Source organism: Scardinius erythrophthalmus, assembly GCF_964197995.2.
Source record: "Scardinius erythrophthalmus genome assembly, chromosome: 5".
Classification (NCBI taxonomy): domain Eukaryota; kingdom Metazoa; phylum Chordata; class Actinopteri; order Cypriniformes; family Leuciscidae; genus Scardinius; species Scardinius erythrophthalmus.
The window spans coordinates 43,560,180-43,585,704 of NC_138225.1; the positions used below are offsets into that span (position 1 = coordinate 43,560,180).

Below are 25,525 nucleotides of genomic sequence, written 5' to 3' on the forward strand. Positions count from 1 at the left end.
TTTAGCATACAAGGCGTATGGACCACTTTTATTCTCATTTACTTTCACTGTATGTATATGTTTATTTCCTGTTCATGTACAGTATAATAATCATATTTTTACAATATATCATTCTCTGCATTAGAGTTTTTATTTTAAAATCATTTTACACATTTAAAACTAGGAACTTGGCATGTCACTCATCCTGTGCCCCCAAAATGCACTTAACTCCAATAAGAGGAGTTTTACATGCACAAGCACCACTCACATTTTGTTCACACAATGTAAAGAGCTGCGCATTCAGAAAAACATTTGTCAGTAATATAGATAAACTGGAAGTATAACCTCTTTAATGTCAATTTCATGTTAGGGAAAATCATTTATACATGTATATCTAAACAGATGCAGAGAATCACACCGCTCACAAATCAATATAATTGAGAAGTCACTTCATTCTTATTCATATTAGTTCTGCCGCTAACGAGTACTGTATATAATTCTATATACCCACTTGCAAAATTAGACTGAACAAAAAATACTTAATATAAAAAATAAATAATATTCAGAAGCTTTAAATTGTAGTAAATGAGACTGTTAATAATTTTACGGTACTCATCAATCGGTAAAGGCTTCTTAGAAAACACATTAAAACATCTGAATATATGCCACACAATACTTGTATGAAGAGATTAATGAAGGTCTCTGTATACACTGGTTCAAACTAAATACTGTTAAAAAAGATAAAACTATGCATTTTACACAAGCTCTGTTATAATGCTAAATAAATAACCCCTTTTGACTTGATTTACAGTTGTTAAATATTCTGTTGCCACGCAGTCTCTGTCTAGGCACTTTCAACACACACTGTGCTGAAACAGTTCACTGGGAGTGTTATTCTACACATGTACTAATTGCAATGTTTGTTTTTTACTTTAGTAAATAGAACTGATGGAAAAGACCAAGTAGAAAGGGTGAATCTTCAGGTTCCCCAAAATCAACTGCTGCCATTATTTTCATGCCAATTAATGACAAATGCCTTTCCACTTACATACATACAGTACTGGCCGAAAGTTTGGAAACATTACTATTTTTAATGTATTTGAAAAATGACACTTATGCGTTACTGTTTCCAACATTGATAATAATTCAGCATATTACAATGATTTCTGAAGGATCATGTGACACTGAATGCTGAAATAAATTATATTTTAATATTTAACAATATAACTGTTTTTTCTGTATTTTTGATCAAATAAATGCAGCCTTGATTAGTGTATGAGACTTCTTTTAAAAATATGTTTTCAAACTTTTGATCGGTACTGTATATATAATATATATATATACACACATTTATCACAATGAGAATTGTGGGGAAATTGTGCTTAAATGTCATGAAAATAATCACAAACAAACATCCTAAAGATAGGCTTCATTGTCTTTATGCAAAATATATTATTTTGATATTATTATGACTTTTTTGAGATGCACACTAACAATAACGACTTTGTTTTAGTAAGATGGACCAAAAGAAAAAAAAGATAGAAATAAGCATAAAATGTTATCTTTCCACAAGAGTGTAAACACAAAGAGACATGCAAAAGAAAACAAATCCAAAACGGATTAAAAAAAGTGACCTGAATACAAGCACCTTCGTTCAATATACCGCATCTCTCTGCACACAACTTTACATTTTCATCCATATGAATATCATATGACAGGTAGCATATTCACAGCAGTAGAAAATGTTTTCAAAAGCCTACAATCACACAGCAATGGACGCAAGAGAAAGCACTTTAAAAACTGAGATGGTTGTTACAGTATGATACATAATGCTGTGCTCTCCAGACTTGGCATTATGGGTATATGTGGATCACTCAGCTGCAGAGAGATCATCCTCCTCAGCGTAAGTGCTCATGTAGCTGCCGTTGAGATGAGCTCGAGGAGATCTGTCATCGCTTCCCAAAGAACCCGACCCGTCCATGTCACTGTCATACTCCTGGTCCACCTGCTCGTAGCTCCTTTCCATCTGCAAAATCAAACCATGACTCAGAAGAGGGCAAACAACACTTTCCATTCAGTAAATCTGACTGAAACCAGAATAAAGTCAGCATGCTTCATCTAAATAACCGTTCAAGAATTACCAAAGTCATCTTTAATTCCCACATGTAACATTCACAAGTAGTAAAAGGGCAGTAAAAATATTTATAATGTTATAAAAGATTTTCGTTTCAATAAATGCTGTTCTTTTGAACTTTCTATTTATCTAAACAATGGATCATGGTTTCTACAAAAATATGAAGCAGCACAAGAAATGAGAACTGTTTCTGAACACCAAATCAGCACATCAGAATGATTTCTTAAAGATCACATGACCTTGAAGACTAGATTAATGGCTTACATTACATTACATTACATTACATTAATTACATTTTCAAAAATATTAGAATAGAAAACTGTTATTTCACGTTATGATAATATTTCACAATATTACTGTATTTATATAAAATATAAAATAATATATATTTTATACTATTCATATTTTACTGTATTTTCTGTATTTTTAAATAAACTATTAGCCAACACAAATGATTCATGTTTTAAGTCATATTTATAAAAGTCACATAATTCATATAAATCAATGCATCAATAAATGATTCTTTAAACACCACACCCGTAGGTATTACAAAACTATTTTTTTTGACGAATTGCTCTTTTTGTTTATTACTTTAATAAATAGAAATGATGGAAAAGACCAGGTAGAGAGGGTGAATCTTCAGGTACCCCAAAATCAACTGCTGCCATTATTTTATTATATTATAGCAATGAGAATTGTGAGGAAATTGTGCTTAAATGTCATGAAACTAATCTCAAATAAACATCCTAAATACAGGCTTCATTGTATTTATACAAAATATATTATTTTGATTTTGGAGGTAAAAACATGACTTTTTTAAGATGCACACTAATAATAATGACTGTTTTAGTAAGGTGGACCAGAAAAGATAAGTCACATAATGCATAAAGAAATGATTATTGAAACACTACAACCCTAGGCATAAAACAATCTTTTTTGATGAAAAATGTATGATTTTTATATTCTGTAATTGATGCATTGAACATTCATTGTCAGACGCTCAGATGCTTTGATGTACCAAGTAATTGCGTCAGAAGTGTTTTCATCACGTCAAAAATGTCAAAAAGATAAATCCTGTGAGAACGGTTCACGCTTTATCAAAAAGACGTCACATTTAGAGGAAATATCAAAGCTTTACGATAAAAACAGTCATATTGATAGTTCTCAGATGCAGACAGGCGTTAAAAAAAAGGTGTTAAAAAGTCAATCTTTGAAAGGATCAGCTGTGATCCTATGTTTCTTATCTATTAAAACTAGAGCAGCACGCTGCGTTACAGCTGAGCTACATGCAAATAATTGAATCTGAATGTGCACAGCGAGCTCTTTGAGGTGTGCGGGGAGCAATGAGTCCTTCATTATGAGCTTTAGGTTTAGAGTTTTCAAACATCACTAATATAATTGCAAAAGCATCAATGCAAACCGGTTATTGAGCCAGTGAGTTGAATACAGAAGAAATTGACAAACTGGTGTAAAGAAGACATATTAACATTAGGTATTCTCCCACGACCAAACCCACAACTATCTGAATACCACCACACTGTTTCACCGTTAGTTCACATGCCTCCAGAGATTAGTTGTACCTGGTAATGATGTAGTTTCACAGTATGAATAAAGAGACTGTCCTTCCATGGTGTTATTAACAATATAAGTCACAAAGACTTTCTAGGAACAGCTGTGTAAAATGTGTTGGTGTTAATTTAACGTTAATACTAAGGGTGTTATTTAACCTCAGACCAAAATTTCGTCATCAATCCACCAATACAAATGAATTCTGTTTGTGTAACATGAATGAAGGTCAATGTGCGTGTAAATGAGCTAAGTGTTTAAAATAAAAATCAGACACACCAGTGAGGGTTTAGATTTATGGTCAGAATCCCTGCTTTTCCTCCTGGACGATGAGCTCTCCATCCTTTCTCTGCTATTGTCCCATCCTTTATCTCTCTTTTTATCTTTCTTGCCTCTGAAAATGGACAGGAGAAATTAAGATTTTAATAATGAACATGCCAATACAATAGTGTCAGACCAAAATTGTCACACGCAGTAAACCTTTTGGATTGTGATGGTGACCTGGCTCTCCGCTTGGGTGACCTGGATCTACTTCTTTTCTTATGTCCTCTGTGAGATAAAGAAGGAAAAAACAATCTAAACACAAGTCGATCTAAACACACACAAAACAAATATTGTTAAAAACTTTGTCTTATTTTCCAGTGAAAATATCTAAACATCTTTCCTAAAAATGTATACATTGACAAAATTGTATTAAAGTTGCACACAAGGATTTAAAACAGAGTTAATAGCGGGAAAGACAACAATTGTTTGTGATAAGTTCAGAAAAATATTTGCATTTTGCGGCCATTGCAGCTTTCTGAAACAAGTGAATGCAGATGGCACAGCGGTTACACTGGTAACTCATAAACAAAGCAGCTGCACTACTTTCTGTTTCTGAACAGTATTTAAATGTTTTAAACAGCCATTCAGGTTTTTGTATTCGCAAAGATGTTCATCACAGAAGCAAATTGTTACGTACGCTATGCTACTTAAGTTTGTTTTTGCAAATGTTGTCGCACGTGTGTGTGTTTGTGTGTACCCTGTCAGTCTAAAGTGTGAAATTAGATTGGAGGATCCGCCTGTCAGTCCGCTGACGTCTGTGAACGCGCCACCAATCGCCTGTCACCATGCAGTTTATGAATGGCGCTAACCTTAATGGCGTCCGCCTCCGGGTTGAGAGAGGGCACGCTCTGTGCGGATGGTTCTCTCTAGTCTGAGAGACTGATCGATGTATGGGGGCTTTATTGCTTTACTATCTGGCAGTCGTATTAGTTCTCATTGTTTGTTTGTGCTGGTGTTTATTCTGTGCGCTTAATACATGCTTGATGTGAAAATGTTAAATGTTTGTGGTTGCTGCTCCTGTGTAACGAATGGACTTAATCCAAAATGCTCTCAGCATCATAAAACCTTCCCCCTCTCCCCTGTTGTCATCGTCCCTCAAGCCAGTTCTCTTCAAAGACTGTTATCACCTCTGCTCTCCTGAACAATCTCAGCAAGAGACTGTGTCTGCCACCCTCAAAGACAGCACGAGAGTCCAGACCGCACTAGCCATTTGGTTAAAGACAATAGAGATGAACTTCCAATACACGAGGACACTTACTCCATTCTTACCCACAAACTTTTTCCAAATGTTTATAGTATTTCTCCTGTGTTTTATGCATGTCCCTATGTTTTATTAGTTATGACTAGTTCTGATTCTTTAGTTATGTTAGAGTAACTTCAAATGTTCTTTGGATGTTTATCCAAAGATGATGTATCACTGCTTTAATGTCTTCAAATCCCCTTTCTTGGTATCAAAAGAATCCTCTTTTGATTTTATAATCAATGGTGTGCAACATGTTATGATAAATTGCATCATAAATATTTGTACCATACTTTTGTGTAAAGACTGCACAAATTCTCCATGCCAGCATGAACATGTAAATGGAGATAAGATGAATAAAGACTTTCTCCCGGTCATCTTTGATTGGGAGTGAACTGAGAGGATCTTTAACAGTGTCTGATTTAGAGTTCTCAACGGGTCGGGTTGGCCCGACAAACCCGACGGGACCCGCGGGTTCGGGTCGAAAATATAAGCAAATGACTCGGGTCGGGTCGGACCTCGGGCTTAATCTTTTCCGCTCAGTGAAAAAATAAATAAATAAATAACATTTATGAATCATCGCTGCTGTTCACCGTAAAGAAAGTCTGGCTGTTCCGTGCAACGTGCATCATGGAGAGGGGCGGGGGCAGACCTGACGCCGCTGCGTGCACGCCTTTAGCCTGGAGAAGAAGATGGAGTTGGTGTAAAGTAAACTTGCCGCAGGTGAATTCACCGTCGCTACTACAGGACTGGGAAAATCAGAGGTCTGGAAAGTTGTTTGTATTGTTTTTATTGTTAAAAGGCATGAACATTAAAGGTTGATTTGAATTCCCGTCTGCTGGTCATGATAATACGTGTATGAGAGGGAAAAAAAAATTATCGTCGGGCCGCAGGCCGGGTTCGGGCAGATAATTCATGATGGTGTGTCGGGTTACATCAGGTCCGGGCTTTAAAAGCCACGGGCCGGGGCGGGTTGTAATTTTCAGGCCCGTTGAGAACTCTAGTCTGATTAGTTCAGATCTTTGCTCAATCTCTTTGAGACAACATTTTTCATGTCTCCTTCCGGCAACTTCATCTTCAAGTTACCTTCTTTGGATTCAACGTGGATCACACCAAGAACCCAAACGAACGCCTCAGCGCACTCCAGGCGAAATCATCAAGAATCTCAAGAATCTCCTGCATCTGGACTTGTTCAGCAACCGAAGTCAGTGCAAGTACCTGTTCACAGCCTTTAGATGCGTTTCTAAGTTATTCTGGCCCTTTAAGGTGACCCTGATTCTCTGATGTTTCTTGTAGGTTGTGGTTAACTGATTGTAATCTTGCCATTCTCTTTTCTTCTCTCTCTCTTTCTTCACTTTTCTTTACTTTCTTGATTCTGTATACAATCTTTGCTTAGTTTAGTTGTGTGTGTAGCCTACCCTAGTTTTATTTATTAAACCATTATATGGACACTTTATTGTCTCTGTGTTTGCCACATATCGAAGTCACTTAATAATAATAATAATAATTCGTTACATTTATATAGCGCTTTATCTGAGACCTCAAAGCGCTTTACATAGAAGGGGGGAATCTCCTCAACCACCACCGATGTGCAGCATCCACCTGGATGATGCGACGGCAGCCATATTGCGCCAGAACGCCCACCACACACCAGCTTACTGGTGGAGAGGAGACAGTGATGAAGCCAATCAGTATATGGGGATGATTGGGAGGCCATGATGGATAGAGGCCAAGGGGCAAATTTGGCCAGGATGCCGGGGTTACACCCCTACTCTTTTTCGAAGGATATTCTGGGATTTTTAATGACCACAGAGAGTCAGGACCTCGGTTTAACGTCTCATCCGAAGGACGGTGCTCTTTTGGCAGTATAGTGTCCCCGTCACTATACTGGGGCGTTAGGACCCACACAGACCACAGGGTGAGCACCCCCTGCTGGCCTCACTAACACCTCTTCCAGCAGCAACCTGTTTTTTCCCAGGAGGTCTCCCATCCAGGTACTGACCAGGCTCAGCCCTGCTTAGCTTCAGTGGGCAACCAGTCTTGGGCTACAGGGTGATATGGCTGCTGGCCACTTAAACATCTTGATCTAGCGATACCTATGCTATTACCCTGCTAGTACTTGATTTACTTTAGTTGGAAAAGGTTGTTCTTTCTTGGCCAGGAAGATAATATATTTCCTAGAATTGATAACTGATTATGCTTTCTGTTCATTGAACTGATTAAATAATTGTACTATTAATCTGCTCCTCAATTACAAGTGAACACCGTGTAAACTGGCTGGAGAGGTTGTGAGTCAGGTAAGCAGGTCGCGACCTACATTTACAGCACGCAGGTTTCATTATTGTATCAGATGCACTAGGCTTAGGAGGTGGTGCTAATTATGTACGGTTTTTTTAGTTCATTTTTTTTTTAGTTACTTCTGTTGTTAGTTAGTTTATGTTAGGTTAAACCTAGAAGGGTTTTTGTTTTATTCAGTTTTTGATTTAACCTCCTCTTGCTCCTTCCTCTCCTCCAGATTGTTTGTTGATTTTGCTCCTTTTTGATAAGTTGTACATATTGTAAATATTCACTATTTCATTACTTTATTACTTTATAACTTCACTTTATTGTTTTTAAAGAGAATTAAACCTTGCGACTAAATTGTAGGTTTGTTGTCTGCTCCTTTTCGGTCATTAATTACTCAACCATTCCATTCTAAAACCGTAAGACGTTTGTTCATCTTCGGAACACAAATTAAGATCTTTTTGATAAAGTCCGAGAGCTTTTGGCCCTCTCCATTGACAGCTACGTCACTACCATTTTGATGCTTCAAAAAGTCCATAAAGAGATCGTAAAACTAATCCAAATAAATTGAGAGGTTTAGTTCAAATTTTCTGAAGAGACTTGGTAGTTTTATATGAACAGATTTAATTTAGGCTTTTATTCATATTTAAACATTGATTAGCGGAAATAAACAGAAGCTCAACCAAACCTGCTTGAAGCACGAGAACAAATATCTTGTGGAAGTTAATGTTAAAACTGCAATTTCCCAAAGACAGTCTCAAAAACGCGATTTGTAAATCGCTGATGTTCCTTACGTCACAAACTACCCTGTAACCAATCACGTCAACGTGCCGGGTGGGCTTTAGCATATCAGCATATCATTAACTATGCTCTGAAGCCAGGTTATCCCGGTATATTGTTCTGTTGATATGAAAAATCAGGTACATTTAGAAATATAACGGGTGAATTATGTATATGACAATGCTATGATGAACTATCTGCCTTTCTACACTGACGTTCAATGACATTCAAAGCGTTTCTTAGGGTACTGATGTTTAAAAGGCAGACTGAGATGGTGAACGGGAACATGGTTTGTGTAACATTAGCAACACATTATTAGCCGTTTGATAACGTAGTCAAGCAAAAGGATATTCATAACAATACCGTTATGTGTCCGATGTTGTAAAGAGTGATACCATTGTGCAGCATTTACTACAGCAAAGTTGGCCGAGTGGATCTCTGAGCTGGTGTAAATGAGTGGAGGCGGGGCTAATTTGCATATTCACGGATCCACATATACTAAATACAGCAAGGGTGTAGAGTTACAATAAAGCTATTGAAGTTTTTTTTTCACAGGAAAAAACATTTAAAAAGTTGTCCAGCAAGGTCGCCTTTGCAGGCCTAAACACTATCATAATCACTGATATTAATATATTATTTCCATGAATGTGTATTAAATGATTCCCAATAGTGCATTCTCTTAATTCCATATCTTTTCACTTGGTTGCGCTGCTTCCAGTAGTGTATATTTATTTTAGAGCTTTTATCCAATCATATTTCAGCCACCGTGTGTTGCCAGGGTCAAAGAAATCTGCCTTGAGGCCTTCAGAATCGATAGTGTGGGTGTCTGTAGCTTAAAATAAATGGCAATGCAACTGTTGCTTTAACCAATCAGATAATCATTCAGATTTAATCAGCCAATCGGATTTCGATTTAGCAGGCCATCTAGCAGGCGTATAATAACGTTGGCATTTTCACGTCCTTTGATTGAATGGTCAGAGCGTGTACTAGTAGTCAGAGTTAGCAAACCGCATCTATAGCGAACTGCATAAACTCAAATATATTCCTGTAGATTTCGTAGTTTTTCAACCCACAAATTAATGTTCCTCTCCCTCCTCGACCCCCAGCAGTTTCAAACCTACCGGAAAAAAGAATCCCTTATTCAGCCTCATCCAGCTTAACGCAGAGTCACGGAAATCTATTTGAACTGTCCCGGGTAAAAACAGAACTGACTATAATGTATGCCATGTCTGATTTTGAAGGCAAAAGTCCCGCTGATCTCATTGATTTCCTTCAAAAATCTGTGTGAGAGCATGGGGCAGCTGTACACGTCCTGTGTCCACTGCTTCTGTCGAGCGGACATTCCCGACCCTTAAGCGAATTAAAACTTGACAGAAATACGACGGGACTAACCTCGATAGAAAAGACTTATTGTTGGAAGGTTTGGTGAGTATAATGCTTATTTTTGTCCCCATTTTTTTTTCCGTGCTGAATATGATTTTCTTCTTAATTTTTTGTGTAAATTTATGATCAAAACTTTTTCCCCCCAAACATTCATACTATTGTAACGTCTGAAGAACGACAGACAAGGAAGGCTCCGTTTCTGAACTTCTTAATTGGAATGTAAAATAACTGTATACAAACGCAGCAGCCTAACTCACTCGCTCATTTCTCTCTACCCGGCCTTTTCCGAAGTCACTGCATTAACCCTATAACTGCCGGTGCAAAATAAAACTACCCTGGAAATCCAGAGTTCTTGCGAGAGCACAATTTGAATTTGCTCAGCGAGTTACTCTGGCATTGAGTAATGATGCTCATTAACTATGCCCTTGTAGCCGAGCTGCACCAATGGCTGCTGGGTGATTTTCATCACTCGATGCCAGACCCTTAATCTTTCAGATTTGGGTCTGGATTTCCAAGCTAAAATAAAACAGCAATTTCACAACAATTATAAAAGTCTATGCGCTACATTATTAAAAGTGGATTAAGAGGTGGACTAATTCAGGTAGGACACCACTCAAGGCCTAGGTGTGAAATGCACTGCCCGCTATATATATATACGGGTATATACAGTGAGGAAAATAAATATTTGAACACCCTGCTATTTTGCAAGTTCTCCCACTTAGAAATCATGGAGGGGTCTGAAATTGTCATCGTAGGTGCATGTCCACTGTGAGAGACATAATCTAAAAAAAAAATCCAGAAATCACAATGTATGATTTTTTAACTATTTATTTGTATGATACAGCTGCAAATAAGTATTTGAACACCTGAGAAAATCAATGTTAATATTTGGTACAGTAGCCTTTGTTTGCAATTACAGAGGTCAAACATTTCCTGTAGTTTTTCACCAGGTTTGCACACACTGCAGGAGGGATTTTGGCCCACTCCTCCACACAGATCTTCTCTAGATCAGTCAGGTTTCTGGGCTGTCGCTGAGAAACACAGAGTTTGAGCTCCCTCCAAAGATTCTCTATTGGGTTTAGGTCTGGAGACTGGCTAGGCCACGCCAGAACCTTGATATGCTTCTTACAGAGCCACTCCTTGGTTATCCTGGCTGTGTGCTTCGGGTCATTGTCATGTTGGAAGACCCAGCCTCGAGCCCTCGACCCATCTTCAATGCTCTAACTGAGGGAAGGAGGTTGTTCCCCAAAATCTCGCAATACATGGCCCCGGTCATCCTCTCCTTAATACAGTGCAGTCGCCCTGTCCCATGTGCAGAAAAACACCCCCAAAGCATGATGCTACCACCCCCATGCTTCACAGTAGGGATGATGTTCTTGGGATGGTACTCATCATTCTTCTTCCTCCAAACACGTTTAGTGGAATTATGACCAAAAAGTTCTATCACCACATGACTTTCTCCAATGACTCCTCTGGATCATCCAAATGGTCATTGGCAAACTTAAGATGGGCCTTGACATGTGCTGGTTTAAGCAGGGGAACCTTCCGTGCCATGCATGATTTCAAACCATGACGTCTTAGTGTATTACCAACAGTAACCTTGGAAACGGTGGTCCCAGCTCTTTTCAGGTCATTGACCAGCTCCTCCCGTGTAGTTCTGGGCTGATTTCTCACCTTTCTTAGGATCATTGAGACCCCACGAGGTGAGATCTTGCATGGAGCCCCAGTCCGAGGGAGATTGACAGTCATGTTTAGCTTCTTCCATTTTCTAATGATTGCTCCAACAGTGGACCTTTTTCACCAAGCTGCTTGGCAATTTCCCCGTAGCCCTTTCCAGCCTTGTGGAGGTGTACAATTTTGTCTCTAGTGTCTTTGGACAGCTCTTTGGTTAGTAGTTGGATTCTTACTGATTGTATGGGGTGGACAGGTGTCTTTATGCAGCTAACGACCTCAAACAGGTGCATCTAATTTAGGATAATAAATGGAGTGGAGGTGGACATTTTAAAGGCAGACTAACAGGTCTTTGAGAGTCAGAATTCTAGCTGATAGACAGGTGTTCAAATACTTATTTGCAGCTGTATCATACAAATAAATAGTTAAAAAATCATATATTGTGATTTCTGGATTTTTTTTTTAGATTATGTCTCTCACAGTGGACATGCACCTACGATGACAATTTCAGACTCCTCCATGATTTCCAAGTGGGAGAACTTGCAAAATAGCAGGGTGTTCAAATACTTATTTTCCTCACTGTATATATTTCATAACAGATTTTTTTTTGCAGGTTTAACAACACTTTCTTCTGACCTGCTTATACTGCGGGAACGCCTGGAGCCAACGTAACCTTTGGAAGGCATCCTTCCCTTTTTGTCCCGCAGCCTCTTTTCATCCCAGCCATCGCCCTTCCTAACTTTACCGTCCTTGTCCTTCTTTCGGTCCCTGTGTTTAGGAGACAACATCGGTTTGAAATGTTCTCTTTTTTTGGGGGACAAAACAAAATCTGAGAATAAAGTGGCCAGTGTGGTGGTGCAGGTTAACCTGGAATGAGATCTACTCCGGCTGTGTTTCCTTTCTCTGGAACGTGAGCGTCTCTTATGGGACCCACGTGAGGCGTTCAACTTCTGCCGTGATCTCTGGGACGGGCGTCCCCTTTAAATCCCATTGATAAAACAAGTTATTTTCCCATTGCTACAACAATACATAAATTATTAACAATAAACAAGTGAAAATGATGACAATTATACAAATATAACAAGTAGCCTAAAGCTCAGGTTATTTAATGCAGATTTAAAACCTCATTTGGAAGTGACAAATTCCGATCTGTGTCAGATGTGAGGGAAAAAAAATCAGATTTTTTCTGTGCCAGTGTAGACTCAGCCTAATAATTTTAAAATAACCCATCGAAAAGACTCATTTAATGATTTACTAATTCTCTCAACAATGTTTGAACAGAATGTTATTTCATTTTATATATATATATATATATATATATATATATATATATATATATATATATATATATACGGTATATATATATATATATATATATATATATATATATATATACACATACATATATATATATATATATATATATATATATATATATATATTAGAGGTGGGCATAGATTATTTTTTTTTATCTAGATTAATCTAGATTAATTTTGAAATTAATCTAGATTAATCTAGATTAAAATGGCTCATTTGAATTCTGCCGAAGGCATTCAGAATATGTGTGCTACCCAAATAATGACTATAAAAGTAAGTCTTTGAGAACGGGTTTCTCAAGCCAGGTGGCGCATTAGACCAGGGGCTCATCTCCTGTTTCCAAAATGCATCACAAACTGCTTGAGAAAGCTGTTCTACTCATAGACTGTAAAAGGTTACTACTGTACTGTTACCGTCCGTAGGCAACATTAGGTAGGCCTATGTTATTATCAACTACTATAGGCTATCAATTAGGGATGGGCGATATGGCCTAAAATCCATATTGTGATATACATTGCAGCCTCTTGCGATAACGATATATATTATAATAAAACCATTTCAGAACAGGTTACACAGACCCTGCTAAACAACTGCTAAAGGTTTTTTTTTTTTTTTTTTTAAGGGTGTATGCAGTTTTGAGAACATAGGCTATATTGTGCAAAACTGTAAGTATACAACATAATTTTGCAGATAAATAAAATTTAAGTACACTAGCTGCAGAGACTTAAGTAGGTCTAATGTTTATTATGGCTTGGAGCTTATGAAACCCCAAATTTAAAATTAGAATATTGTCTAACTGATGTCTTTTCAGTTAAAAAGAAACACAACAACGATTCTTAAAATCGGGTGAAGACACTAAGATATATTGGGAATAATGCCTGGTATTCAGTGATGTTTCGTTTTGAATTTGAAGTGGTAGAACGGATTAGTCGTTTGTTAACTTACCGAACTGTTACCCCACACACTCTGTCTATCCAAATAATGGATGTTGCACCGATCTTTTTCACCAGCTTTCACTTTCAGCCGTGTTTACGTAAGACGACGACGAATATGATGCGTTGCAGCCGGGTTTACCTCGCGGCCGCGGGTAGATTGCGTCATCATAGCTTGTGTAGTATAGAGCCATCTCCCAACCCAATTTGGAGAATAGATTAACGGCGATATTTTTTTTATCGCGCGATAAGAGTCTCGCGTTAACGCAGCACGTTAACGCCGATAACGGCCCACCACTAATATATATATAACATGTTAGTGTGGCTTATTAGTTTTTCAACAGGACTGATTGATCGTACTTTATAGCTTGTAGCTTAGCATGCTACTAAGCTTTCATTAGTTAACAAGGCAAGTACGTTAAAAATGTGTGTAATCTACCTGTGCCTCGACCTGGATCGCTTTTTCCGTGAGTGTGACGGAGAGCGAGAGCGAGTTCTTGACCTTCTGGAATGTCTGGATCTACTGCATGAGCGATTTTTGTCGTCTGAAAGTAACAAATCAAAACTCTTATCAATTAAAAAGAAAAACATTTTGAGAAAGTATTACTGTGTGTGAGAGTCTAGGTTTAAGAGGGCAGACCTGGCTCAATGGCAGCAGCAATGGTTGACTGAGCCTCTCGAACTCTCTTCATGACGTCCTCCAGCTCTTTGGCCGCAGCTTGTGGCGTGAGCTCTGGAGGCTTCACTATGGCATTATTGGAGTGGTTAATTCTGAAAAAGATGACGTTATGTTGATTACTATTTAAATGCATATCACATGGATGAAATGGGATGCAATAAATTTACTGCATTAAACAACGCTGGCGAGTTGTCTTTCTCAATGGAGAACACTCACTTGAGTGGCCTATCCCCAAACATGACTCCATTGAATGTAAGTGCTCGTGACACTGAATCCTGATCAGAAAACTCCACAAAAGCAAAACGTGTAGGTTGTGTTTCATCTCCAGCCATTCTAACAAACTTCACATCCCCCACCTGCTTGAAGAACTCGAGGAGCTGCTCTGCTGTGGTGCTCTACAGGAGAAGGACAAAACAAGTACAGCATGAGCTTGAAAGACAAAAGAGAATATTGTGTTAGTTTCGATATCCAGTTTAAATACATTGGCATATTAGTGAATAGAATATAAGCAAATATTCAACAAGTGGAAATAAAGAGCCTAACGAGAGTATCTTATAATGTGAATAAAGTGTTTAACAAGTATTTAACAGGCCAATAATTGCAATTGGATGTGGTGTTCTCGCGTTGATCGGATTGGCTGGCACACCAATTTAGACGCGTGCAGCTCATATTGTTACCATGTAACCATGGCTCCTTTCCTGGATCTTGAAACACACCTTTACTGATCAGCAGGTTGAATATGATTAGGGTTAAGAAACAAGGACCCAATAATGCAGCATCCATTATAAAAATTGATTTTGTCAACACTGGATGCAGCGCGACACAAATCCCAAACAGTAAACTAATGTTCTATTCTACTTCTGACGTACTCCAAGCACTTTTGCCATTTCTGACACAGGGAACAAATAGATATGCAACAATTGCTTTATCGCATCCAGTGTAGACAGCCTCTATCTGTTGCGGCTTAGACATTATTCAAGTGTAAATAGCATCTAACACTATTTAAAATCTTTCTTTTTTGCTATTTGCACTTGGGGTAAAGAGATATTTGCCTCTGCCATAAATTCTAATTCATTATCACATACCTGTGAATTCAAATTGCCGACATACACCGTCCTCCTGATCTCGTCAATTTTAGAGGGATCAACATTACCCATGAGCGGAGGTTGCGAAGCGATTGCACTCAGAGCCGCCACAGACGTGTCCAAACTAGACTTCAGGACCCCCAGATTAGCTAAAGGAAGACCTCGCTGCCCCCAAATACGACACACGTTAGTGTCTTGACAATTGAATATTTGGGATTTAAATAGTAAATCTGTGGCATGCAGTTGATGAGAATGTAGGTGACATTTTTTCATCATTCAGTAAAGGCCGGAATACACTTCACGGTTTTTAAAATCTGAACGGATTTTAAAATACTAGGCATCATACACTTGTTGACTTTGTAAATGGTTACAGAGAAAAACTGGGCTTCATACACTAAACGACTTTCAAAGTCGTTCCAAAAACAACAAACTCATGCAGAAACACGCATCTCGTTGGTAGGAGACGCATGACAAATTAAAACTATATGTCTTCTAAAATCAGCTCAAAATATCAAACATGTTTGAAATCCTCCGACTGGATGGAATCACAGTCGGAAGGAAAAAAAAGAAGTCAAATCTATCAACTCCAACTGCCCAAAATATGGAGGCTAAGCAAACTAGTGTCAACTCCTCCAAAAATGCAAATCAGACATAACAAATCTGTGGAAAAGTTGTGTAGTGTATTCCAGCCTTAGTTTGTGAGAGTGTGTTTTTACGTTCTGTAGCGTAGTGGGGCTGGGAATGGGCAGAAGTCCTCCTCCACTCATCAGGCTGGCTACGGGTGCTGCGGGGGCCAAAAGCGAGAGAGCCTTTGCCTCTTCAGGGATTTTTCCTGAAGAACAAGAACACTGGCATTAGGGTGGCCAATGGAGACGTCTCCAGCTGCTTCTTCTACGACCCAAGATTCAGAGGAGAGTCCTCCAACAAGCCTAGTGCTCTAACACCCACCCTGAGCATCTCCAACCCCGACCATGAACAATCAAACAAACTGAACTAGCATAGCTACTCTCCTTTTACTATCAACACAAGACATACTGTAAACAGGATGACTGTTGCACAAAAAAACAGAGAAAAGAACATTGTGATTTGTCCTTTTCTCTCTTTTAAAAAAAGATCAGAACAGAACATGTAGAGAATGAGTTAACACTTTATGGTATGGGTCACCTGTACTGGAAACATATTGGTCATGAACCATACGATATCAAGCATGGGCGCTTTTCTCCCTGGGGCGATCGTGTCGCAGTGTTGGAAAGGGTGTGCAACACAAGACAACCGTTCATGTTGGCTGCATCACACTAATAGCACATAGAACATCAGATACAGAAAAGAAGAACATTTTAAGTGTCTTAGAGAAATCCCCCCTCAAACTGTCACCACTGAAAAGTGTTGCCTTCACAATAAAGTTAACAACAAATGTCATTTTTCCAAATACGTGCCAGTGTTGGTAAAATATACGCATGCTCTGTGCTCACAGTGATTATAGTACTCATGGGTAAACTGACTATTTGTATATCTGTGCTTTTAAATGAGTGAAGAGCTAAATTAAAACCTCAAATATGACGTTCAGCTACTTCAGAATTACTCTAAAGACAATGTTCCCCCAAAACCATGCTAAAGGTAAAGGGTTAGTTCACCCAAAAATGAAAATTCTGTCATTAATTACTCACCCTCATGTCGTTCCAAACCCGTAAGACCATCGTTCATCTTCGGAAAACAAATTAAGATATTTTTTGATGAAATCCAAGAGCTTTCTGATCCCCCATAGACAGAAACGCAATACCAACTTTGAAGGCACAGAAAGGTAGTAAAGACATCCTTAAAATAGTGCATGAGACTACAGTGATTCAACCTTAATTTAATGAAGCGACAAAAATAATTTGTGCGCAAAAAGACAAGCAAAACTAACAACTTAATTCAACAATTTCTTCTCTTCCGTGTGTCTTCTCTTCTCTCCGACACTGTTCACGTGAGCACCACGACGCATGCCCCAGAAGCCCTGCGCTGTGTTTACTACGTCAACAGCATAGGAGTCTGACACAGACGAGAAGAAATTGTTGTATAAAGTTGTTAGTTTTGCTTCTTTTCTTTCTTTTTTTTTTTTTTTTTGCACACAAAAAGTATTCTTGTCGCTTCATAAATTAAGGTTGAACCACTGTAGTCTCATGCACTATTTTAAGGATGTCTTCACTACCTTTCTGGGCCTTGAAAGTGGTAATTGCGTTTCTGTCTATAGGGGACCAGAAAGCTCTCGGATTTCATCAAAAATATCTTAATTTGTGTTCCCAAGATGAACGAAGTTCTTACGGCTTTGGAACGATATGAGGGTGAGTAATTAATGACAGAATTTTCATTTTTGGCTGAACTAACCCTTTAAACATGTACAATGGTATGAGCTTTTTACTAAAGAAAATTCTATTCCTTGTCATTACAGTGAGCTGAAAAACAGTGCCTTGCAAAAATAAGGAATTCTAAACACTCTCTAGCAGCAGTTCCATCACTTTACTGAATTACAGACTCTAAGAAAATACTAGGGCTCCACAATATTGGAAAAAAAACAGACATTGCGATATTTAGGTTTTTTTTATATATGTATTATGAAATTAAGTTTATTAAAAATACAGAAATTGACGACTTGAATAGCTCAATTTAAAAATAATTTATGAAATATAATAATTTACATAAGTTTAAAAAAAATATTTAGTTTTCACAGGCCATATTCCTGCTTTTATTGATCCATTTAATTTGACTATAATATAAAACATATTAATTACTGAATTTAGTGATGATTAAAAATATGAAGCAAAATAAGAAATATATTGCAATAATGCTATTATACTGTCAAATAAAAAATCGAGTAAGTTTCATAATAATGAAAGTACATCTGTAAAATTACAATACTAATTTTTAAGTCTTGATTTCATTTTCAAATGTTAAGACATCAGGCTTCGATGTAAAATCGACGAACCATTGTGTAAATAAACACAATCTGACAAGCTTTACTCTGAAACCTATAGGCCTAGCACATTATTTGATTTAATTTAATCGCAAACCTGTGTTATTTGATATTCGCACTAAGCCATATCGTGATGTCAATTTTATTTCAATATATCATGCAGCCCTAGAAAATATGCATTGAAAACTTGCTTTTCTTTTGGCAGGACAGCAATGCCAAAAACGAGGTCAAATTAGCATTTTAGTGGCTGAAGAACAGTTAAAGCCAAAATTTGACGGAATTTAATGGTGTCTTATATTGCTGTCTAATGCTGAAAAAAATGTATTTCAGTGCCTATAATTCAGTAAAAACAGAAAATTGATGTCTGAATACTTTTGTGAAAATTATTTTCCAAAGTAGAACCCTGAGCAGATCAGTGGAGAGGAGCGAGAGAAAGAGAGAGAGGAGGAGATCTGAATGCATTAGAAATCAGTAACAGCTGCCCTTGTACCGTTCAAACTTCCCTCCAATACTGGGCGTCAAGTCAACCTGGACATCTTTCAAAGACAGGCAAAGGGGTGCAACTGTGGGATTGGGGACGAGGGACAAGGGGACAGGGGGAAAAAAAAAGAAAAAAAAAAGAAAAACAACACAATGAATATGCAACTCTTCTAAGAGGCAAAAAGAGACAACATGAGAGAGAAATAAAAAAAGGAAATTAAAATAAAAAAAATAAAAAAATAAAAAAAAAGAGACAAGGTGTCCATCTCGGAAGGTTCAGCGGCTACGCTCCTGGTCACATTCCCCCCTTGAAGGCAGCGTGGGCCCCGGCGGGTATAGTGTCTTGGAAAACAAAGCCTTGAGTCAGGCTAGTGTAGTAGTGTAGCCTGGGTCACTCTAGTCATCTGATATGCACACATAATCAACACAGAAAAAACATACAGAAACCAAATTAATCAACGTTGTAAGCCATCCAGAACCAAGTCACGAGGACAAGCATTTCAGGCAAGAGGGAAGCTCTCTTAGATACCATGTTTTTCATGAATACGGATGTTTACAGTGAAAGTGGTTAGCCAGTGGTTGCACATTAGACTTGAGAAGACCTCACCCTTTCACCTCTGTAGCCTACTCTGCTTATGAACGCTTGTTTCATAGTCTACACTTTGCATGAAAAGGGAACAAAAATGGAACTTGAAACCACTTAAAATGAAGTGATTGAATGTTTCTTGGTCAGTGAAACCTTCAGAAAACGGTCTACTTCCGGAGGGGAAACTAAATGTTTATTTTCTATATTTATACACAGTTGTGGCACATGTCTGAATACAGTTTAAAACTTTGATTAGTGTTATTTTATGTTTGCCAATGAACATTAGCCAAACAAATGAAGCAAATAAAATGTATCCACCTTATTCCTGACGACCTTACTGCGTTCTGAATTATGGGGGGCACTTCCGGTTTAGGGAACTTCCATTCAAAAAGGCTGAAACTAATCATTTCAAATCATAAGGTTGCCCTACAAATAAAGCTGATCTGTCAGTTTGACTGGATGAGCTTTCAATTTTCCTTCATGATTTATTTTCAGACATCATGAGAATAATGTTATACTTGGTATTTTCATGTGACTTGTTATAACAAGAATATCAATGGCAAGAGCTCTTTCAGTCACTGCATTCTTTTCCTTGTGATTATTTTCTTTTTTCCCTTTGCAATCCACTGTAAAAGTATGAAAAAGGACAACATACACTGCACATTTGTGGTCTGTTTTGATTAAGGCAACATAAGTTACATAATACAGATATATATTACTACAGTGATATTTAACCAAAGACTCAAGCTTTTGGGGTTATTTGATCTGTTAAAAGTACCTTGTTGATGCTTTTACACTTTTAAATTTCCTTTTAATGTTCGATGGTTGAAGGGTGAGTAGAATAATGTCATCTCATTGTGACACTTTTTTAACGCATTGCGCTCATAGAGCGAGCGTTTCACTGATTGTTTACAGCTTAACGGAAGTTACACCCATAATTTGCGCAAAGCGTCATGGGGCGCAGGAATAAGGTTGATACAATCTTTTAAAAAAACTGAATAAGCCAGAATAAGTCACTCAGTTGTGGCCAGCTAGTTTTGATTTGTAGTTATAATATAAATTAAAATAAATATATAATATTATTAATATAAATACATATATAACATACTTCCCATAAATTAAATGTGTTTTATTGTTTTTATTACATTAACATTAGTAACAAGCTTAACTAATGAGGGCATCAATTTAAATAAAAACCTGTGTACAGACATTTGATGTGCTGGACACTTTCTACATTTTATACCAACTTTTATGTTAGATAACATCCAATATATCTCACTCAATAGAATAAAGGATTTGTGCCATTATAGTGATAAACAATTCAAGGGACACTAATCTGTACCCTATTAACTAAACGTGCCATAGTTCCTGTGAGGTAAATCACAACCCAGAATGCTTTAAATGTCTTCAACACACTAAGATGCTGAATCTAAATCAGGTTTTAATTAGAGAGACATCTTAAACATTCTGGTAGGTGGGTCACTAGTACTGGAGTTAAGAAACATTGAGCTAAAGCATCAGTTTTAGCAAACAAAACCTCTCACAATTCACATAATATAGCAAGCAACTCAAATTAAAAATGTAAAGCTATATTCACCAGGCAAGCTCGTCTGGACAATTACTAATATTAGAATCACAGAATTACACAGTTACCTACCATAATATTTCTGAACGCATACTGCTAAATCAAGGGCCACTAAAAGGATGTGGTGTAACAATTCACTCTTAACAGAACCTGAAATCTTTAAGTTGATCATTGTTTTGTTTTTTTATAAATATAACAAACAAAATCATGGCAATCAAAAAATCTTTGTCAAAAAGTTCTGCTAGAATGCAATGAATTATTGGTCACACGCAAAAAACTAAGAGTGTTACTTATATAAATAATTAAATATGTTAATTTAAAATGTAAATATACATATTTTTTAATCTGCCAAATAAATACACATTTTAAACAGTTTGTTCTTTTAATCATGGTGTCTTAATTTCAATTGATTGGATTTAGCATTTACATTCAAATGTTTGTGGTCTGTAAGGGTTTTTTTTTCATCCGAAAGAAAATATTTTATTCAGCAAAATGCATTAAATTTATCAAAAGTAACAGTCAAGATTTTACAGAGTGTGTATATATATGTTCTCTTGAACTTTCTAATCAAAAAAAAAAATGTATCTCTGCGTATTTAATTTTCTAGCGATGCATTTCCTTCGCAATGAAAAAAAAAAAAAAGTTTTAGCAAAACAAAAGAGTGTTCACAAAGTCTTGACGCTGTTACATAAAGTATGATCTTAATCACCTCCATCATTTCCACATCCTTCAGCTCAACTGATAAACAAGAGAGCTGGTGTCACACCACCCACCTCCACTCAACTCACAAAATAAAACAGAGCAGATAACAGTGATACCTCAGCACACAGGACTCATGGTTATCATACACATCTGGGACACAAAAACACACAAAATAATGCCAGGAAGCCAATTATAGTTTGTTCTTCTCAAAGGTTTGATTTACAGTCAGATACCCAGTGTCATTCTATAATCAGGCACACGAATGTAACACGCATGCAAACATACTAACCTTCAGCGCAGGGCACAACAATCAAAGCTCTGTCAATAAAAACTGTGTTGGTTAAATGTTGTGCCACACCAACACTGGAAGGGTCTCGATACTTTATGTAACAAACTTTGGATGAAAAGGAAAGAGGTGCATTGCTGAAAGAGAAGAAAAACAAGTGATTTAATTTCCTTTTGTGTTGTTGAATAATTTGTTGCATGTGATTGTTCTTTTTTTCTGGTCAATTATGAAAAGGAAGATATAGCTATCAGTGTGTGTGCTATGTTCAGGGGGGAAAGGACCACTGTCAAATAAAAATAAAGAAAATAAGAACAAATAATCTAACTACAAGCAACAGCACAAATAAATACAACAGAGCAAAGATGCAAATAAAATAAACATTGCTTTTCAGGTTTTTCCAGGTAGGTCTCATTAGTTTTCAGGTACAGAAATCGAATAAAGTAATTAAATGTAAAATAACATTGCATGTTTGACTGTGTAAATTAAAGATTAATTCTTATTGAAGTTACAAAAGCTATTCAATCAAGAGCAGTGAGTGATGTCCTTGTCTTTTGTTTGATTAACATTAAAAACACAGACAGCAGGAATATTAGGCTGCTGTCACTTTAAGACAATGCAAGGACACAAAATACTGATACTGTTACATCTTTCTTGACTGTATAACTTGCTCTTGAATGTTTAAATTGGCAAGGCTTAAATGAGTTTAGTTTTAACACAGATAGCAACATGTGCTGTTCAGGTCTCGCCTGCGCTCGGGCGCTATCAACACCTGGGTGATGGCGGCGTAAATGACGGTCATGTTCGAGCATGCGGCAATATATGAATAAAATAAAATAAAATATCCTAAATATTTTATGCTCTGTGAAGAGTCAAAACTTCTTCATTCAGAGGGTAGTATTACTTTTGGTTTGCGCAGTGTAATTCACAGAATTCCTAAAAAATATGTTGCCACCTATAAGCATATGTTTTATAAACAGAGTTAGGATTAGGGTTAGTCACGTCCATAACGCATGTATATTTCCCTCATCTAAAATATAAAACGCGAGTGTAGACTGATATTTTTCGAATGTCTGGACTCCTTTATTAAAGGTGCTCTAAGCGATGTTGGGTGACGTCACTTGTTGACGTTCGAAGTATTGTCAAACAAAACAGAGGTTAGCTCCTCATCCCGTCCCCTCCCCCTCCCCCTCCCTTCTGTGCTTCCTGAAACAGTCATGAACCATTTTGAAAAAACAAACTGGATTTACCCACCTGTCCAGCAAAAAAAGAGCCACCTGAATGTCAAGTCAAGTAAAGTCAAGTCAAGTCAAGTTTATTTATATAGCGCTTTTCACAACACAGGTTGTATCAAAGCAGCTTCACAGTAATAAATTAGAACAATACATCAATGTTTGTTTCTAGTGGAACGTCTAGTGGAATGTCGGATTGGAAGCTCTTCTGCCGGCGGAGTTCTCGCCACCTTTTGAACGCTTTTCCGATGTAAATTCGGGACTTAGCGTTCCTTCTCCTTTTCCCTATTCTTTGTTCATCGGAACGTCGTCTTTTTGCCCCCCCCCCCCCCCAGCTCATTCTTGTCGGCTATTGGCTGGAACACTGTTTGTTATGTTTCATGGCCGAGGCTTGGTCAGATTGTTTTTCTTGCCATTTGTGGAGCCGCGTTTTTTTATAGAGACCGCGTTTCTTTACAGTGTGTTTAGGGGACAGGCAGCTAGCGGATAGTGAGGAGAGGCAGGCAGCTAGCGGATAGTGAGGAGAGGCAGGCAGCTAGCGGATAGTGAGGAGATGTTTGCTGGATGTGACAAAAAAAAATTTGGCCTAAAAAAACGTGTGACATCGCTTAGAGCACCTTTAAGGGATTATGGATATATAAACAATATATTTCAATATATTTGCACTAAATGTATTTTCTGAATTTATAAGTTCTGACTGCAAATGTCATGTTCATAACGCTGGAATTGCCCTATATAGCCTACTAATAAATGGCAATTGATGCTGAACATGATTTACACAATTAAGGATCTATATAGCACTTTCAAAGCATGGATCCTCATGGAACCTTATAAAATGGGTTCTGCAATTGTTACAAGCCGGGGAACCCTAATCTGGCACTGTAACCATTTTACTTAAGAGTGTAGATTTTCACCATGATTTCCACTGTTGAACACGATTATTTAAAAAAAAAAAACTTAGTTGAAATAATGTGGGCTGATGGCTTCAACAAAACCATACACCATATACCAAGTTAACATTCCAAATCAATTCCCCCATTTATGGAGAAAATGAATGGGATTTTTACTTTCGGAAACAGACTGTTGAACTATTATTATAAAGATAAAAATAATGAAATCACTATGTCTGTGTGTCACAAAATTGTGCGTCTGCAAATATTTAAAACTTAGTTGAGTAAGTGAGCAATGTGTAATGGTTTATGGTAGTGCACATAACACACAGTCATTGTTATTGCCATGTGAGTTGTTGGTATTTGTGACAGTTGTATGATGTCATAATTGTCTTTTCGATAGTGTGAGGATGCATGGTCTTTGTACAGTGTGTGTGTGTGTGTGTGTGTGTGTGTGTGTGTGTGTGTGTGTGTGTGTGTGTGTTATTGGCTGTGTAGGCCTATGAATAAAGTGTTTAATGATATTGGTTGTGCAGGTGATTTTAAAATGTATGATGTCGTGTGAACGAATGTGATGTGATGTGATGTGATATGTATGTATGTATGTATGTATGTATGCAGTATGTGTTTAATGTGTGCGTGTGTTATTATCATCATGAAGTGATCTGATATGTTCATGATAAGCTCGGGATGTGTAACTTATGTCAGAAATGTATGACGAGTAACGTTACGTCTGCCTATTACGTGTTGTTTTCACTCTGTCAGGCGTGTGTGTGTGTGTGTCTGTGTGTGTGTTGTTGTTGTTGATGTTGTTGTTGTTGTGACTCACTCGGGCGGGTAGAGTCGCAGCTCCTCGATGTCCCCCAGGAAGCCGAACAGAGTTCTCATTTGATCACTGCTCACCGCCGACGACAGATTAGTGATTTGAATCACGTTCGTTCCAGGCATCCCGTTCATTTCGCAATAGATTGAGGTTCAATACTCTGAAATTCAATGATGCATCAGAGTGGTCAGCTCTCGAATAGGCGCTGACCTGCGGGGAAACTCGTTAGCAGGGAGCGCTGCTGCGTACAGCAGCCAGGGAATGAACTCTGCTTACACAACAGCTCCGCCCGCTGGTCTGGAGGTTCAGACGACATGACAAAATACAGTAGGCTCAGAGCAGGGGCCTGTTTCAGAAAGGAGGTTCAACCAACTCTGAGTTAAAACTTGAATTCTGAGTTGACTTACCCTGAGATGGGAAACTCTGAGTTTTCGGTTACAGAACAGCTGAATTGAGTTAGTTAAATCAACTCTGAGTTGACTGACTCTTGAGTTAAGCGCGTGCACCACAACTATAAAAAGCCATTATCAATGGAGCACAGATATTATGAGTCACCAATCAACAGCGCCAGACAAAAAAAAGGGTCTTCATATTTCTCACCAGTGCGAACATTATTAC

At 37.7% G+C, this 25,525-nt stretch overlaps 1 protein-coding gene across 5 annotated transcripts; it reads right to left on the bottom strand.

Annotated features, from left to right (window-relative positions):
• Positions 1-25,205, bottom strand: srek1 (splicing regulatory glutamine/lysine-rich protein 1). Of its 5 annotated transcripts, none has more exons than XM_081366185.1 (12): positions 24,914-25,199; positions 21,969-22,102; positions 16,090-16,205; positions 15,374-15,538; positions 14,505-14,683; positions 14,250-14,380; positions 14,049-14,154; positions 12,228-12,338; positions 11,997-12,128; positions 4,160-4,228; positions 3,959-4,073; positions 1-2,005 (listed from the first exon to the last, which is right to left on the bottom strand). In XM_081366185.1, exons 1-12 carry the CDS (start codon positions 25,039-25,041, stop codon positions 1,850-1,852), a joined length of 1,542 nt encoding a protein of 513 aa, XP_081222311.1. In that variant the 5' UTR covers positions 25,042-25,199; the 3' UTR covers positions 1-1,849. The 5 variants fall into 5 exon arrangements, with proteins under 5 accessions (XP_081222311.1, XP_081222313.1, XP_081222312.1 ...); XM_081366187.1 differs by lacking the exons at positions 21,969-22,102; positions 24,914-25,199 and adding exons at positions 16,538-16,668; positions 18,817-18,958; XM_081366186.1 differs by lacking the exon at positions 15,374-15,538 and having other exon boundaries at positions 24,914-25,205.
• Positions 25,206-25,525: the final 320 nt, after the last annotated feature.

Coding starts and splice junctions, on each gene's coding strand:
- srek1 (XM_081366185.1), bottom strand. CDS start 25,041: ATGAACGGGATGCCTGGAACGAACGTGATTCAAATCACTAATCTGTCG. Junction 16,206..21,968: donor TGTTGTGCCCTGCGCTGAAG/GTTAGTATGTTT, acceptor CTTGTTCTTCAG/GAAAAATCCCTGAAGAGGCA. Junction 14,155..14,249: donor TGCTGCTGCCATTGAGCCAG/GTCTGCCCTCTT, acceptor TGTTACTTTCAG/ACGACAAAAATCGCTCATGC.